Raw genomic sequence first — 13,312 nt, forward strand, 5'->3', positions numbered from 1 at the left:
AGGTGCAGAGGCAGAGCCGACAAAGAAAGGCGGTATTCGATCAGATTCGTCATCTCGATCTCGGTGGTCTATATAAACCCATCTACGATCTCTTCTCAAGGCAATTGTCAAAACCCTGCGAACGATCTCTGACAAGCTGAGACAGACCACAGTCATAATCTGACCTAGTAAGAATCACTCGTGTACCACCTAGCAAGATGAGGTTCGAGACCCCAACAGTCCATTGGAAAAGCTACATCCCCATGCAGTAGAACAGGACCTCGAGAATGGTCCCGACCAAGAAAGACTGGTTGGACAAGAAGGTGACCGTGCGTGTTGCAATGTGGTGCTTTTTTGTCTTCCAGATTATCGTATGGTTTATCCAAAAGTTGATCATGAGCTACTGGTACCGAGGCTACGACTGGTATAAAAGTTCCGAGATCGGCTGTTACTACCAGGATCGGGGAATGCTGCTTCTTGCCTCGCTGCTTGCGAGCCTGGGCTTTTATCTCTGGTCGACGTACCCCTACCAGCCAAATTTCACTGTCGGTGGATCGATCAAGATGTTCTTTCTGGGATCGGCCTTTGTTTATCTCCTGGCGGATGTGGCCTCGTGGTTTGATGATAACTTTTGAGATCTTGCCCTGCGCGTTTGAAGCGACGGGTCTTCCAGTTCTGTACTTTGGCCGATCCTCTTGAGGAGGAAGTCGTCGCGCTTGCCAGGTAAGCAAGCAGTGATAAGCAGCGTTTGTAGCTCAATGCCACCATTTCAATAACATAACCTATTATTTCAATTCTCCTCTGCTCACAACTATACAAAAGTCTATTGTCTACTTAGCAATTCTGTCTGACAGGCAGAGCTCTAATATAGTATGTTCCACATGTTAACGACCGACCCGATCGCATCAATGGAGTAATTTCCAAGGTTCAGCTGTGCGCCACAACTCTGAAATGGATATTCTTGTAGTACAAAGAAAAAGCCCCGATGGCAAGCCTATTTGAGTTGCTTGGCTGGAATGTCTCTGTAAGGTAAGCGATCTTGTAGCGCAAACTAGGCTTTGATCTAGCGCTGGGCTCAGATTGTAGCATCCAATAATTCACCATTTGAGTATGATTCGACTAGCCCAAGTCCCGTTGTCTGAATTAGGAAAGTCACAGCATGCGAAGAGTTCAATTAACCGACAAGATACCCTGGATTGTTCTGGCGCCACAACTTTCACGGTCTGTATATGCTAATTTGCGAATACAACACAGATACATTTTCAGCCTCGGGCACATCGCACATAGCATTCACCTACCAGCCAGAAGCAAAGCCGGAATTCATGCAGTCTTCGCCAAAGCCTCACGTCTTCCGGTACTGCTCGGATCCAAATACGGCTTTTCCCCCAACCCCACCACACGCTGCCCAGTGCGCGGACCGAAATCCTCATGGTCTGGGGTAGCCGCATGGTACACGCTGCGATTATCCCAGATCGCTGTGCATATGAACCTTGTTAGCCACTTCCCCCCTTTAACATCAAAGGAAGGATCCGAAGGCAGCAACTTACCCAAATCATTCGGATTCTGCCACCGCAACCGAACCTGGAGATCATGGTTCTCGACAATCAAATTCACAAACCAGTCCAGCAGATGGCGACTTTCTTCCTCAGTCAACCCATCAATCTTCTGCACATGGTGGCCCACAGCAAACACACTCTTCCATCCCGTCACCGGGTTGGTGCGGATCACCGGGTGGGTGGCCTGCAGGACCTCGCCGACGTTCTCGGGGGCGCCCCGCGGGCCCACAAACACGTCGAACCCGTTGTTCTTGGCGATCTCGTTGAACCCGGGTTGCGCGTAGGTGGCCGTGAGTCCCTCGAGGAACTTCTGGTAGGGCTCGGAGATGCGGTCGTACAGCTCGTAGCCGGAAGCCCAGAGGGTGTCTGTCACATTCCGGTCAGTCCCCGTCCGATGGGATTCAAGCAAGCAAGCAAATCATCAGATTCAGGGCTAGTTTTTACTCACCCCCACCCGTTGTCGGCAACTCAGTCAGTCGCAAGATCGTATAGTCACTCGGAATCGGCTCGAAGGTGATATCGCTGTGCCACTCGCGCTTGTTGCTCTGGCGTTTCTCGAACCCCTTGAAGAGCTTCTGGCGAGCCCGCGAGCTGATGACGCTGATCTCGTTGTCCTTGTCGCCGTGCTCCCGGCTCGCGTTGATGATCGGGTGGACGTGCAGTCCCGAGGTGGAGGGCTTGCCGGAGAGTTGGCCCAGGCGCTGCACGAGTTCCTTTTGGAGGTCGTTGTCGAGGTCGTCTTGTTTGCGGAAGAATACCACGCCGCGTTGGGATACTGTTCCATCTTCTGGTCAACGGGCGATTCAAGGAAGGTTTTCACAAATGTGAGGATCCTGTACCGGTGAGGGCGAGCTCTCGCAGGAGATCATCAGAATTCGGGGCGCGCAGCCATTCTTTCAGGTTCGCATTGCTGAACTCGCGACCGATGATGGGGGTCACGTCGAAGGAGTCGTAGGCGTCGAGTGCGCCGGTCGCCTGGACAGGTTCTCTTTGTGATGCTTTGGTGGGGATGGGAACGACATGGGCGGCCGCTTCGGTCAGTGATGGAGCCATGGTAGGAAGAATGACACTTTTTTGTTGAATTCAGATGTGATCTGGTTTATTGATTAGTTGAGTATACTTACACGAGGTGAGGACGATGGCTTCTTATATCCCAATTCCTCTTCTGACTTTATCTTCTGAGAATCTCGCTATACTGCCTACAAACTCTAAGACATAGCACCCGTACCCCGCAGAAGTCCGCATGTCGCTGCATTATCGCGACATGCTTATCAGCTTGGCTTTGTATAACGTTGCTGATACTAGATTCTGAGTTGCTGAAAGCGACGTGATCGAAGCTGCGGATAATGCCATATTCCGCCATGCACGGCTTATCGCCGACCTCCGGTGAGCCCATACGAGGGGTTGGTCACGCAAATGCCGGTCCCGATGCAGGTATATGTAAGCCAACTGAGCAGGGTATAGTACTTTCTTTGTTATCATCAGTTGACTTGCATGTACATCTAGATGTGCAGTGTCCGACCCATTCTCTGGTTGTTGCTGGTCTCGGTTATACAATTTTCTCATTCGCATATGTCGGCCATCACCTGACCGTAATAGTCTTCTTTTTGTGCAGCATGTCGGCCTAGGAAGGAATGGAGAAAAGCAATGGAGTGAGTTTGTTTGAGTGGATTTCTCCCGGGTTTTATTATGCTACTGCAATTTTTCTATGCCCAGAAAAATGAATAGAAGAGCACCAACAACAACTTAAAAACACTGGTTACCCACAGTTTATGTATCACTGATAATCCAGTCGTACGAAATATAGATCTATGCTCTGAGCCGTCTTTTCACTTCATAAACCGAATCAATGGGTCTCATAATCCTAAGTATAAGTGACTCTTTCAGCTACTCTGATCTCCCTCCACAGAGCCCAGCTACGCGCCGACTATTAATTGTTTTCGGTCTTTCTCTTAACGGCATAGATCCGTTATCTACTCCCGAGGCCTGCGAGCTGAACTCATTATATCATCTGCAAGCCTTTGGTGGCTTGTGAAAGAGGATTTGATCACATTGAATATCGAAGCTATCTAAATTCAGCTCTCAACCCTTCAAGCCAGAAGATTGCTCGATAGGGATTCGATCCCATGCTATTGCGTGTTCAGCGTCCCCGAAGCTAGCTTCCATGATTTTGTAATACATATATGAATTCAGTGAGGACACCCGACTACTCACGCACGTTGAATGGCTCGATTTCCTTTGTTAACGATACTTTAGGATTCCGAAATGCTTCATCTTATTTTCCCTGAGCAAAGGGATAGACCCTTGACACAGCGACTACATATATTGACTTATATTGGATAACCGCGACCGGTGTAGTCACAACTCTCAGTATACAGTTTCTGCTCCTCACATACAACATTTATTGCGAACTTCCTGTGAGCGAATGTCTTCTCATGGATACCCTTCCGGCACAAGCTTGAGTACCAGAAACAACTATCACAGTGAAGTGTCCCAATCTTGTCTATAGGTTGCGTCCTTGAATAATACTCCACCCCCTCCTGTCCTTTCTCTTCCCCATCAATGGTACTTTCCAGCTCATCGGGAAAGGTGAAGACGATAGGTTGCGGGGGTGTGATCACTGGAAACAGTAGCCACCACAATCGATTGCAGGGAGATCGCAGGCTATATTACCAGGGCTTGGGTCGGTCATTAGGAACAATGTTTAGTGGAAGTAATCTACCGAAGCTCTTTTCTTCTCGCATAATCCCGTCCAGCACTGAGTGTACTCAAGATACCTATTTGGGCCTTTTTGTCATGTTCTAACGAAGCTGCAGTCGGCTGACCATCTTCTCCTGCAGGCACGTGTTAGGATGCAGGGTATCTAAGGGGTGAATACACTGCTACTGGCTCACTATCTAAACCTAGATCGTCTCGTCTGTTAAGCCGACTTACCTAACAACCCGCGATTCCTTTCCTGGTTAGATCCGAGCTCAACGTCGCGTTTATCTACTCGGCTTTGCGGCAGTGTTGGCATGGATCCACATCTACTACCGTGATAATGAACCTACTATAGGTACGACTCCATCTGTTCATTGGTTTGATGGGTGGATTATTTTCACGGCGTCCACCGATGGCAAGAGTCCCTTCAGATGGCAGCGCGATCAGACAACATTTCGGTAAGCTCAGCCTGACGGCCGGCTGACCAGCCAGCCAGCCTTTGCCGAGATGTCAGATTTTAGGCTGCTCCGACTGCTATAAGAATGAGCGTATCGCTTTACACACGGATGCTTTTGAATACTTAACGTCGTCTCACTGCTTAACACCACACTACATATTATCCTCCATATCGTCTTCCGAACCCCTAGCATTAAAGATGACGAACCCCAGCCGCGGAATCTCCCTCCACATCACCATCCACATCGATCCGGAAAACCTGCCCAAATTCTGGGAAGCCTTCCAGCCAGTGTACGACAGTGTCATCGCCGAGCCCGAGTGTACTTTTTTCGAAGTCTACCAGTCGCCGGAGGAGCCGGGCACTTTATCCTGGGTGGAGAATTGGTATGTCCTCTTTTCCTTTACCTTTATCTGGTGCCAGGGTCTTTCGGGCGCCACAATATATCTGAACATGAAACTTACTCACTCTTCTGCAGGTCACAGACTGCCGAATGGCTTTTTGGGGTAAAGCGGCAATATCTCCGCGGGTGATATTACTACATCACTGACACTTCATTTAGGTCCAAATACAGAAACCCTACTACAAGGACTATCTGGCTATCACTGAGCCAATGTTCATCAAGCCCCGCGAAGCGAAGATCCTCAACCGGGTGGGGGCGCCTTATTTGATGGTTAAATCTACGAATCAGGTCTAGATATTATGAATTGGATTCATGCCTTGGTCTTCAGACCAAGGGCTTCATATCTTGTATTGTCTCTTTTCGTGTTTTTAAATATACTCTAGAAGATAGGTCTCATCCCTTGTGGCAGGGAAAGAAGATCGGGGAAAAAATTGAAAAGGAATCACAATCCTTAATGAATGGATGTCCTTTGGACATGTAGCCGGCGATACCTCAGTCATCGTGGTGCAGCATATTGAGAGAAGCTACATCTGCCGTATCACCCCGGCCTCGAGAGTCTCTAAGTAAGCATCGGCCAACTCGGCCGTAATCCCCTCTTCGTCTCCGTTCTCAACACGGTCATCCACTCTCCCACTCGATATCCAGGGCTTGAGGAAGTCTTTGACCTCCTTCAACAAGGCCCCGACGAATGCCCAATCCCGTGAGTGGGCATGCATAATCCTGCTATGCTCATCCAGCTTCTGGCCCATCACATTCTCAATCATCCTCTTCAGCCCCGGCGTCCCGGGCACCGAGAGGTCCCAGCAAAGTCGCAGCTCGTCGCCGACCACCACCGCTCCAACGACTGGAGGGCGGGAATCCCCGGGGGTGTGGCGCGCCCAGTGGCAGCGGAGGATCGTGACACAGCGGGTTTGCAAGGTCTTTTGAGAATCTGGCGTTGCTGCTTGGGGCCAGGCAATGGGTGTGGCAATCAGGATCGTGAAGAAAGCCACCCCTTTAGCATTAGAGGCCGTGAGCACTTGGTAAAAGATGGGAGCTTCGCAGTCTTTGGCGGATGGGGAAGTGGGTGTGATCGGCGTCGCGGTAATTTGAAAGCTTTGCTCTTCGGGAAAGTAGTTGGCAAGAATGAGAATCAACATGGCTGCGAGAGCCTCGATGTGTTGGGTGGCCATATTTGCGGAGTGTATTTTCTGTGCAGTAGTGCTGTTTGTTGGCTGATTTGGGTCTTCGGAATTATAGTCTTGATTGTTGGGTGTTATGTTGATTAGGGTTGAGATTCAGGGGGGTGCCTTGCTAAGGGAATAGAGAATCCCTAAGGCTCAGGAGCGCAGTTTATATGCCAGCCAGTTCGACATCAGTGTGTCGACACCAGGTCCGTGAAAAATATTTCCTGGGGTGTTTTTGGTGATATCTTCCGGTTAAGCTGAACAACCCCCTTGTCACTACCTTGGACACAAAGGACTTAACCTGAGCTGCCCACCACTGAAGCCCATTACACTATGTTCTTCTCAACAGAGAGGAGGTAACCCGGACGATGAAAGAAAGTCCCCTATACCTTCTTCTAACCAGAATCGCTGCTTTCCACCGGCCTCGAACGAAAGAAGAAAATCTGTTTTGAGTCATGCCTGCATTCACCTCAGCTGGACCTCAGCAATGTCTCAAATAACTGCATTGTCCTGTTTGTTCATTCGATTTCAGCTTTAGGCCAATTATTCGTCGAAGAGTCCATCCGGTGACAGAGAAGAGCTCCGAGTCACCATCTCCGCAAGATCCCACATCGGCATGCGCGATGAATTATTCGTAGTCTGGACATTTTGAGTATAGATGTCTACTAACCCATTCCATAATTCCAGTGCAGCCAACTAATAAGTCCTGAGATTGGACAGTGAGCGACATTACTTAATCTTTCCAATCGCATGCTTGACAGCTTGACAGGCTTATGGTTCAACAATCCTCGGACAGCTTCACACGCTTCCGTACGATTTTCAGATTTGGTGATAATTGCTCGGGGATCTTTCTCTTCAATATGTTCTGGCATTAAGTGGTCCACAGACCCCTGGGGTGTAAGCTTTGACGTCATGATATGGCTGGAACTGGGGTCTTGAAAGATCGATGCAAGATCGTTTTGGCGCGAAGCGGAGTGTAGCGAAATGCAAGGGCTATCTGGCTTGGCCCCGGGGTTTCGGGCGGGTGTCAGATGATGTGATCGAAGAGATCTACAATTTCCGCGAGCTCGATGCTCTCAAAGCTCTGCACTGATAGAAGGAGGCATAGCCTGGGCGTTTCTGTCAACGTATTCTGCCGGCAGAATCATAACTAGATCTATGGATACGGTAGGCGAGACATGTTGCTGCCGAACGGCTGTACTTGACAGTATCGCTTGACCTGACATCTTACTATGTATTATTTCATGTGTTCTCCTCTCTCGCTAGCTCTGCAGATAAACTTTATGGATGCACTAAATCATATCTCAGCGATGCTACAATTCTCACAGCTCAGCATCCTCCAAGATCATCGGAGAATCGGCCTTTTCATTATACCTAGTATTTTCCGCGCAACCTCCGCGCAACTCAAACCCGATGACGATACTCCTTCTTTAACGGCGCAATCCCCAAGCGGATGTTATACGACTCAGGCTCAAACGACCCAAAGTCATAGACCATGTAGAAGTTCTGCATCCATTGCTGCCCGAAGATCGTGTTGAAGCTGTTCCAGGCGTTGAACGGAGGGAAGCAGTGGTCATCGTCCTGGTAGCCGGGCACCGCCAACTGGTCACCGGTGAGAGTGAAGGTGGGCGCCTCGCCATAGAATCCAATGGTGAAGGAGACAGACCAGGTCTTGTTGAACTCGGAACACAGTGGCCGGTACCCGTTGAGGAGATCCGAGTACTTGAATGGAGTCATCGCGTAGACCTCGTCGATGTATTGTTCGGGGATTTCGATCGAGGAGGCTCCTTCACATTAAGATTAGGTTATCAGCCAACGTCTTGTCCCTTGCAAAGGATATTTCTTACCAGTATCGAAGATGGCAGTGCCGTACCAGTTGAGTAGCTCACTGGACTGATTCTTCCCGTCGCTGGTGGTGTTGTGGCCCTGCATGCCGTACAGGCCCGTCTTGAAGATCTTAAAGGGCGACTCGGTCTGGAGCCACTGCAGCTCGCCGTCGGCGTAGATGTCCTCGTGGCTTCCACCTAGCGTGAAGACGCCGTTGTTCTCGGGGTTGGGCTCGGATGTGGTGGAGACGCCCTTGCCCGCGTAGATAGCGAACCGGGGCTGGTCCAGCAGTCCGTCCTGCATCATCTGCTCGAAGGGGGCGGTCGCGTTGTTGATCGCGATCGTTGAGGAGCCGAGACCCAGGAATCCGTCGGCGCCCAGCGCAGCCCAGGTGCTGTCGGTGGCGACGAGGAAGGACTGCTGATAGGAGACGTTGGTTCCCGGGATGCTGAGGATGTCGGACACGCTGTAGCCCTCAACGGTACCTCCGCTGTATTCGATGGAGCCATTGAGACCTAGGCTCTTGCCTGTAGATGTGAGGTTGTACGTGTGGCGGAAGTATCTTGCAGTGGGTGTGAGCTTCGATAGTCAATGATCAGAAGATGAGTGTAACTGTACCCGCTCACGTTGGGACATTTGTCATCGGTACACTTGCCGTCCAGCACCCAGAGGTCCGTTGACCCGGTGTCATAGAGCAGATCATAAGGGCCACCGGGGGTGCCCAGGTCTACCTCAATGGTTCTCTGTAAAAGAGTCAGGAGCATGAACCGCCATTCTCATTTGAACAGGAACTTACATAGCCATTGCGGACCTTGATATCGAGATCGATGACGCTGCCTACAGAGGCGGTAGCCAGTATTGGTGCAAGAAGAATGGATCGCAAGACCATGTTGAATTATTAACGCTTCAATTGTGGTATGACTTGTTGAAGAATGTAGATCTTTTCCTGGCCTTAAGTAGGGCATCAGGGGCGGCAGTCCCGGAGTCCCCAATGCCGAGGCTTCTAGAATAATGTGAGACAATCGGCGGGTGGTGGAGATTCCACAGCCTGAAGGACAAATTAGCTACTCTGTGTGGAATGAGGTTGAAACCGCTTGTCTCAATGTTCTATTTCTGTGCCTTGCGAGCCCACTTCCCTGCCCTGCTTGCCTCTTTACCTCAGCCAAGCACCGCAGTAGTTAGAGCTTGTCATCCCTTTCTTCATCAGTAGCCAGGATTTCTACACTCAAACTAATCTATCAATGGGGGCAGAGCAATCAAGACGACAGATAAGAGTCGAGCGATGTAGTCGTGATCTCTATTTGGCTCCGGGATCGGAGTCAGTCTTTCTGGCCTGCAATGGGGTCAGCCCTAGCTACTTGAGTAGACAGCTGAGGGCGGCAGAAATTGCATAGCATAAGGGACTTCATATCGTCAGCATGGGTACCACACAGTGAGTGAAACAGTCACCATTTATCAATCATCATCAATCCGTTGGGCACAATCAAAAAGTTTGGAGCCCGGGTTTGTAAACCCATCGGAAACCCAGTTCCGTTGATGCGGGGAAATTCCTCGGTTTAAAGACGCTACTCACCACCACCCATGGACAACAGGAATCATCCATTAACATTTACTTATTGACCACCAGTTACAATGTTGGCAAACAAGCAAGCCATTGGCTCCAAGTCCTTGGGCCAGCATCCCAGTCACACCCTCGATCAAAAGATCCTGGCCGCATCGCGGCACGGCTTCACCGGCATCGAGGTCGTGTACTCCGATCTCGCCGACTTTGCGCAACATCTCAACATCTCCATCCACGAAGCGGCCAAAGTAACAAGAGATCTCTGCGCGGAGCACCGAGTCGAAATCATCTCCCTGGCGCCGTTTGAAGATTTCGAGGGTGGCAGCTTACCCTTATCCGAGCGACTCGCGACCGCTAAGCACTGGTTGCAGCTGGCGCGCACCCTCCAGGCAACCTATCTTCAAGTCCCCTCATACTACAACCCCGACGGCAGCACGGACGAGAAGGTGGTCGTATCCGATCTACAGCAACTGGCGGATCTCGCCAGTGCCGAGCAGCCAGTCATCTCCGTTGCGTACGAGTACCTCTCGTGGGGGGTCCTCTGCTCTACCTGGGAGACAGCCCTTCGTATTGTGGACGCGGTGGACCGACCGAACTTCGGCTTGTGCCTCGACAACTTCCACGAGCATACCAAGCTATGGGGCGGTAATATGGACAAGTCAGGAAAGCTCCCGACGGGCGATCGGGATCTGGAGGCGTCTCTAAAGCGGTTCAGTGAGCAGTGCCCTCTGGAAAAGATCTTCTATGTGCAATTGTCCGATGCGGAGCGCTTCGACCCGCCGCTATCAGAGGCGCATCCGTGGTACTTGCAGGGTGAGGCCCCTCAATTCACCTGGTCGAAGCATGCGAGGCCTTTTCCAATGGAGGCGGAGCTAGGTGGCTATCTCCCTATTTTAGAGACTGTCAAGACGTGGGTTGTCGATAAGGGATTCAAGGGATGGGTTTCGATGGAGGTGTTTGACTGGCGGATGCGCAGCGCGGAGCACAAGCCGGAGGATGCAGCCAGGCGGGCGAGAGTGTCATGGGAGAAGATCCAGCAGGGACTATCGGGAAAGACCCGAGATAGGCCCCTCAAGGCACATTACTAGAGGCGGGCATCTCTTTTAGTGTTGAATGTTAAATGAGTTAGATGCATGAATTTCTCCATTGTGAAGAGCTTGTTCTTCTCTTTCTTGTCTCAATTAGGCAACTTCGGCCGCGAACCACGGAATTAGTGCACGTGACTCGGTTATATGGGATTCGGCCGCGTCACCGGAATGCTTCATCTCCGACCTCTTTCTCTCTCCTTCCCTCTCCTCTCACACCACTTACCCTCCTATCAGACTACTCGAATCAATCTCTTATCGCACCCTTGTCATCTCCTAGCTCTATCACGATGGTCATTGAGGGCCCCAAACCACCCACACTGCGCCGATCCTGCCAAGCCTGCGCCCGTGGCAAACGGCGCTGCGACCAGCGCTGGCCGCGCTGCAGCCGCTGCCAGGCCCGCCGGATTGACTGCGAGTACATCAACGTGCCATTGACAGTCAATGCCCTCTCTTCCACCTCTAGCTTCGCCAAGGCACGAAGTCTCGTTCATACCACTACTCCCTCCGCCTCGATAACACAAGCCAACATATCCCGCCCCCGCAAACCAAGACCATATACCACCACCCCCACGATCCCCCCACCCCTGCCCCCCCTGGAGATCACCAAAGGCTACTCCCCGACCGTGATCTCCTTCCTCATTTCTGGCATGCGCCAATACCCCCTTACCTTCGCCTCCTCCCTCAAAACCCACTTCATCCACCCCGACCTGTGGCCGAGCGCCTCTACCCCACCCCCACCCCTGCATGACATCTACAGCCTGTGTAAACACTATCACTCCTCACTCTTCAGTCCCAGCACCCACCAACGAAAAGAGATCCAGTCCCTCTTACACCAGAAATCCCGCTCCCTGCACCGCCACCTTTCGCGCGCCTCCACCTTCCCCGACCTGCTCGCCAGCGCCCAAGCCCTCCTCCTCATCCAGTGCATCCTCCTCCTATCCCCGCCGCTCCATGCGTCCGACCCGACCGAGACCCAGCAGCACGACACCGAATACCAGGAGTCCATCAGCGAGATGCTCCTGAACCTGGGGCATCGGCTGTGGGTCCAGGCGCCCGTGCAGCTGCCGGCGACGCTCAGCCCGCGCCGCGCGTGGCTGTTCGCCGAGAGCGTGCGCCGCACGATCATCGTCGGGTTCATGCTGCGCAGCGTGTACTCGCTGCGGACGCGGAATTACTCCGTGCGGACGCCGTTCGTGGACGCGTTGCCGTTCGACGTGCGGACGGGGCTGTGGGATGCTGCGGACGAGGAAGGGGTTGATACTGGTACCGGGCTTCAGGGACGGGACGAGCTGTGGGGGTCTAGTGAGGGGGCGATGGTCTCGTTGCATGGGTATTCGGGCATGCTGGAGCAAGGCCAGGTGCATGGGATCGGGGCGTTTGCCGGGTTGATCCTCGCGGCGTGTCGGGGGAAGCAGGTTGCGGATGTCGCGAGGGGGTTTCCTACGCCTCCGCCTGCTTCTTTGGTAGTGGAGGTGTGAGCCTTTTTTTACGAGTGAATATTATGGACGAAAAAAATAGTTTCAAGCCGGCAAGGTACGTTCTGAAAGGAAAACAAGCGAATTTCCATCTCTATATGCTACCCACACCAAAAAGAAAATTAATCCATCATAAAAACTGACTTCGCCCGATCAAAAGAAGCGGCCTTTACTCGCGCAAGAACTGCTTCAGCAACCCCGACAACAACTCGGTCATCCCCTTGTACATCTCCTGGCGCTTGACCTCGAAGGCCTGGAAGATCTCGGCGGCGGAGCCGACGGGGATCTGGTCCTCGCCCTTGCCCAGACGGGTCCAGACCTCGTCCACGAACTCCTGCAGCGGCATGCCGATGAGATGGCCATCCTTGAGGTCGGGCTGGTGCTTGGCGTCGTGCAGCTCGGTCTGCACGGCGGGCGGGTAGATCTCCAGCACACGGACGTTGCCGGCGCCCTCCTGCAGCTGCGTGCGCAGGGCCAGGATGAAGTGGTGCAGCGCCGCCTTGGAGGCGCCGTAGTTGGGGCACCGCATCATGGGCACCAGCGCCATCTGCGAGGTCGTGTAGACCAGCGCCGTCTGGCGGGGCTGCTGCTGCAAGTGCGGCAGGAACGCCTTGGTGAGGCGCACCGCCGACGTGTAGTTGGTGATCAGCTCCTGGTCGAAGATGTCCAGGTCCACCGTCTCGGGCTTCGCGAAGTCGAACGGCCGCTGGATGCCGCTGTTCACGAAGATGCAGTCCAGGTCTGGGTGGGCGGCGGTGATGGTGGAGGCGAATTCGGGGATCTTTGCTGGAAGGTGAGTGGTTGTGTTCGGTTGCAGTGAGGGTTGGGAGGGTTGGAGGGACTCTTACCTTCTCGAGCTGCATCACGTCGAAGACCGCAGAGTCGACCTTGTCGCTGCCGTGCTGGGCGACGAACGCATCCAGGTTCTCCTTGCGGCGGCCGGCGACCACCACACGGATGCCATTCTCAACCAGCTTTGTGGCTAGGGACTTGCCGATGCCGGAGGTGGCGCCGATGATGAGGACCTTCTGGTAGGGGAAAGACATGATTTGTGTGATGTTTCTGTGTCAGAAGAAGAAGAAGAAAAGGAAAAAGAGTAAGAA

General features: G+C 52.5%; 7 protein-coding genes across 7 annotated transcripts; 3 read left to right on the forward strand and 4 right to left on the reverse strand.

Annotated features, from left to right (window-relative positions):
• Window positions 1–1,263: 1,263 nt before the first annotated feature.
• On the reverse strand, window positions 1,264–2,588 carry ASPACDRAFT_1901641 (TauD/TfdA dioxygenase family protein; the record flags this gene model as incomplete). The annotated part of the gene is made up of 4 exons (XM_020198768.1): window positions 1,264–1,454; window positions 1,527–1,901; window positions 1,984–2,310; window positions 2,375–2,588. 4 exons carry the CDS (start codon window positions 2,586–2,588, stop codon window positions 1,300–1,302), a joined length of 1,071 nt encoding a protein of 356 aa, XP_020055434.1. The 3' UTR covers window positions 1,264–1,299.
• A 2,231-nt stretch (window positions 2,589–4,819) lies between these two features.
• ASPACDRAFT_1856678 (putative quinol monooxygenase) lies at window positions 4,820–5,386 on the forward strand (the record flags this gene model as incomplete). The annotated part of the gene is made up of 3 exons (XM_020197496.1): window positions 4,820–5,075; window positions 5,168–5,195; window positions 5,252–5,386. The coding sequence occupies exons 1-3, from the start codon at window positions 4,891–4,893 to the stop codon at window positions 5,384–5,386; spliced, it is 348 nt and encodes a 115-aa protein (XP_020055435.1). The 5' UTR covers window positions 4,820–4,890.
• Window positions 5,387–5,616: 230 nt separating this feature from the next.
• ASPACDRAFT_43756 (uncharacterized protein) lies at window positions 5,617–6,264 on the reverse strand (the record flags this gene model as incomplete). Its single annotated transcript, XM_020201311.1, has 1 exon — window positions 5,617–6,264. The coding sequence occupies one exon, from the start codon at window positions 6,262–6,264 to the stop codon at window positions 5,617–5,619; it is 648 nt and encodes a 215-aa protein (XP_020055436.1).
• Window positions 6,265–7,597: 1,333 nt separating this feature from the next.
• ASPACDRAFT_1870149 (pepsin-like aspartic protease) lies at window positions 7,598–8,974 on the reverse strand (the record flags this gene model as incomplete). The annotated part of the gene is made up of 4 exons (XM_020197944.1): window positions 7,598–8,045; window positions 8,106–8,647; window positions 8,704–8,816; window positions 8,897–8,974. The coding sequence occupies 4 exons, from the start codon at window positions 8,972–8,974 to the stop codon at window positions 7,663–7,665; spliced, it is 1,116 nt and encodes a 371-aa protein (XP_020055437.1). The 3' UTR covers window positions 7,598–7,662.
• Window positions 8,975–9,711: 737 nt separating this feature from the next.
• On the forward strand, window positions 9,712–10,734 carry ASPACDRAFT_1870152 (sugar phosphate isomerase/epimerase family protein; the record flags this gene model as incomplete). The annotated part of the gene is made up of 1 exon (XM_020197945.1): window positions 9,712–10,734. The coding sequence occupies exon 1, from the start codon at window positions 9,718–9,720 to the stop codon at window positions 10,732–10,734; it is 1,017 nt and encodes a 338-aa protein (XP_020055438.1). The 5' UTR covers window positions 9,712–9,717.
• A 287-nt stretch (window positions 10,735–11,021) lies between these two features.
• Window positions 11,022–12,212, forward strand: ASPACDRAFT_43759 (uncharacterized protein; the record flags this gene model as incomplete). The annotated part of the gene is made up of 1 exon (XM_020201312.1): window positions 11,022–12,212. One exon carries the CDS (start codon window positions 11,022–11,024, stop codon window positions 12,210–12,212), a length of 1,191 nt encoding a protein of 396 aa, XP_020055439.1.
• A 166-nt stretch (window positions 12,213–12,378) lies between these two features.
• ASPACDRAFT_43760 (putative short-chain dehydrogenase/oxidoreductase) lies at window positions 12,379–13,255 on the reverse strand (the record flags this gene model as incomplete). The annotated part of the gene is made up of 2 exons (XM_020201313.1): window positions 12,379–12,990; window positions 13,058–13,255. The coding sequence occupies 2 exons, from the start codon at window positions 13,253–13,255 to the stop codon at window positions 12,379–12,381; spliced, it is 810 nt and encodes a 269-aa protein (XP_020055440.1).
• Between the last annotated feature and the right edge of the window lie 57 nt (window positions 13,256–13,312).

This window comes from Aspergillus aculeatus, assembly GCF_001890905.1.
Source record: "Aspergillus aculeatus ATCC 16872 unplaced genomic scaffold ASPACscaffold_9, whole genome shotgun sequence".
NCBI lineage: Eukaryota > Fungi > Ascomycota > Eurotiomycetes > Eurotiales > Aspergillaceae > Aspergillus > Aspergillus aculeatus.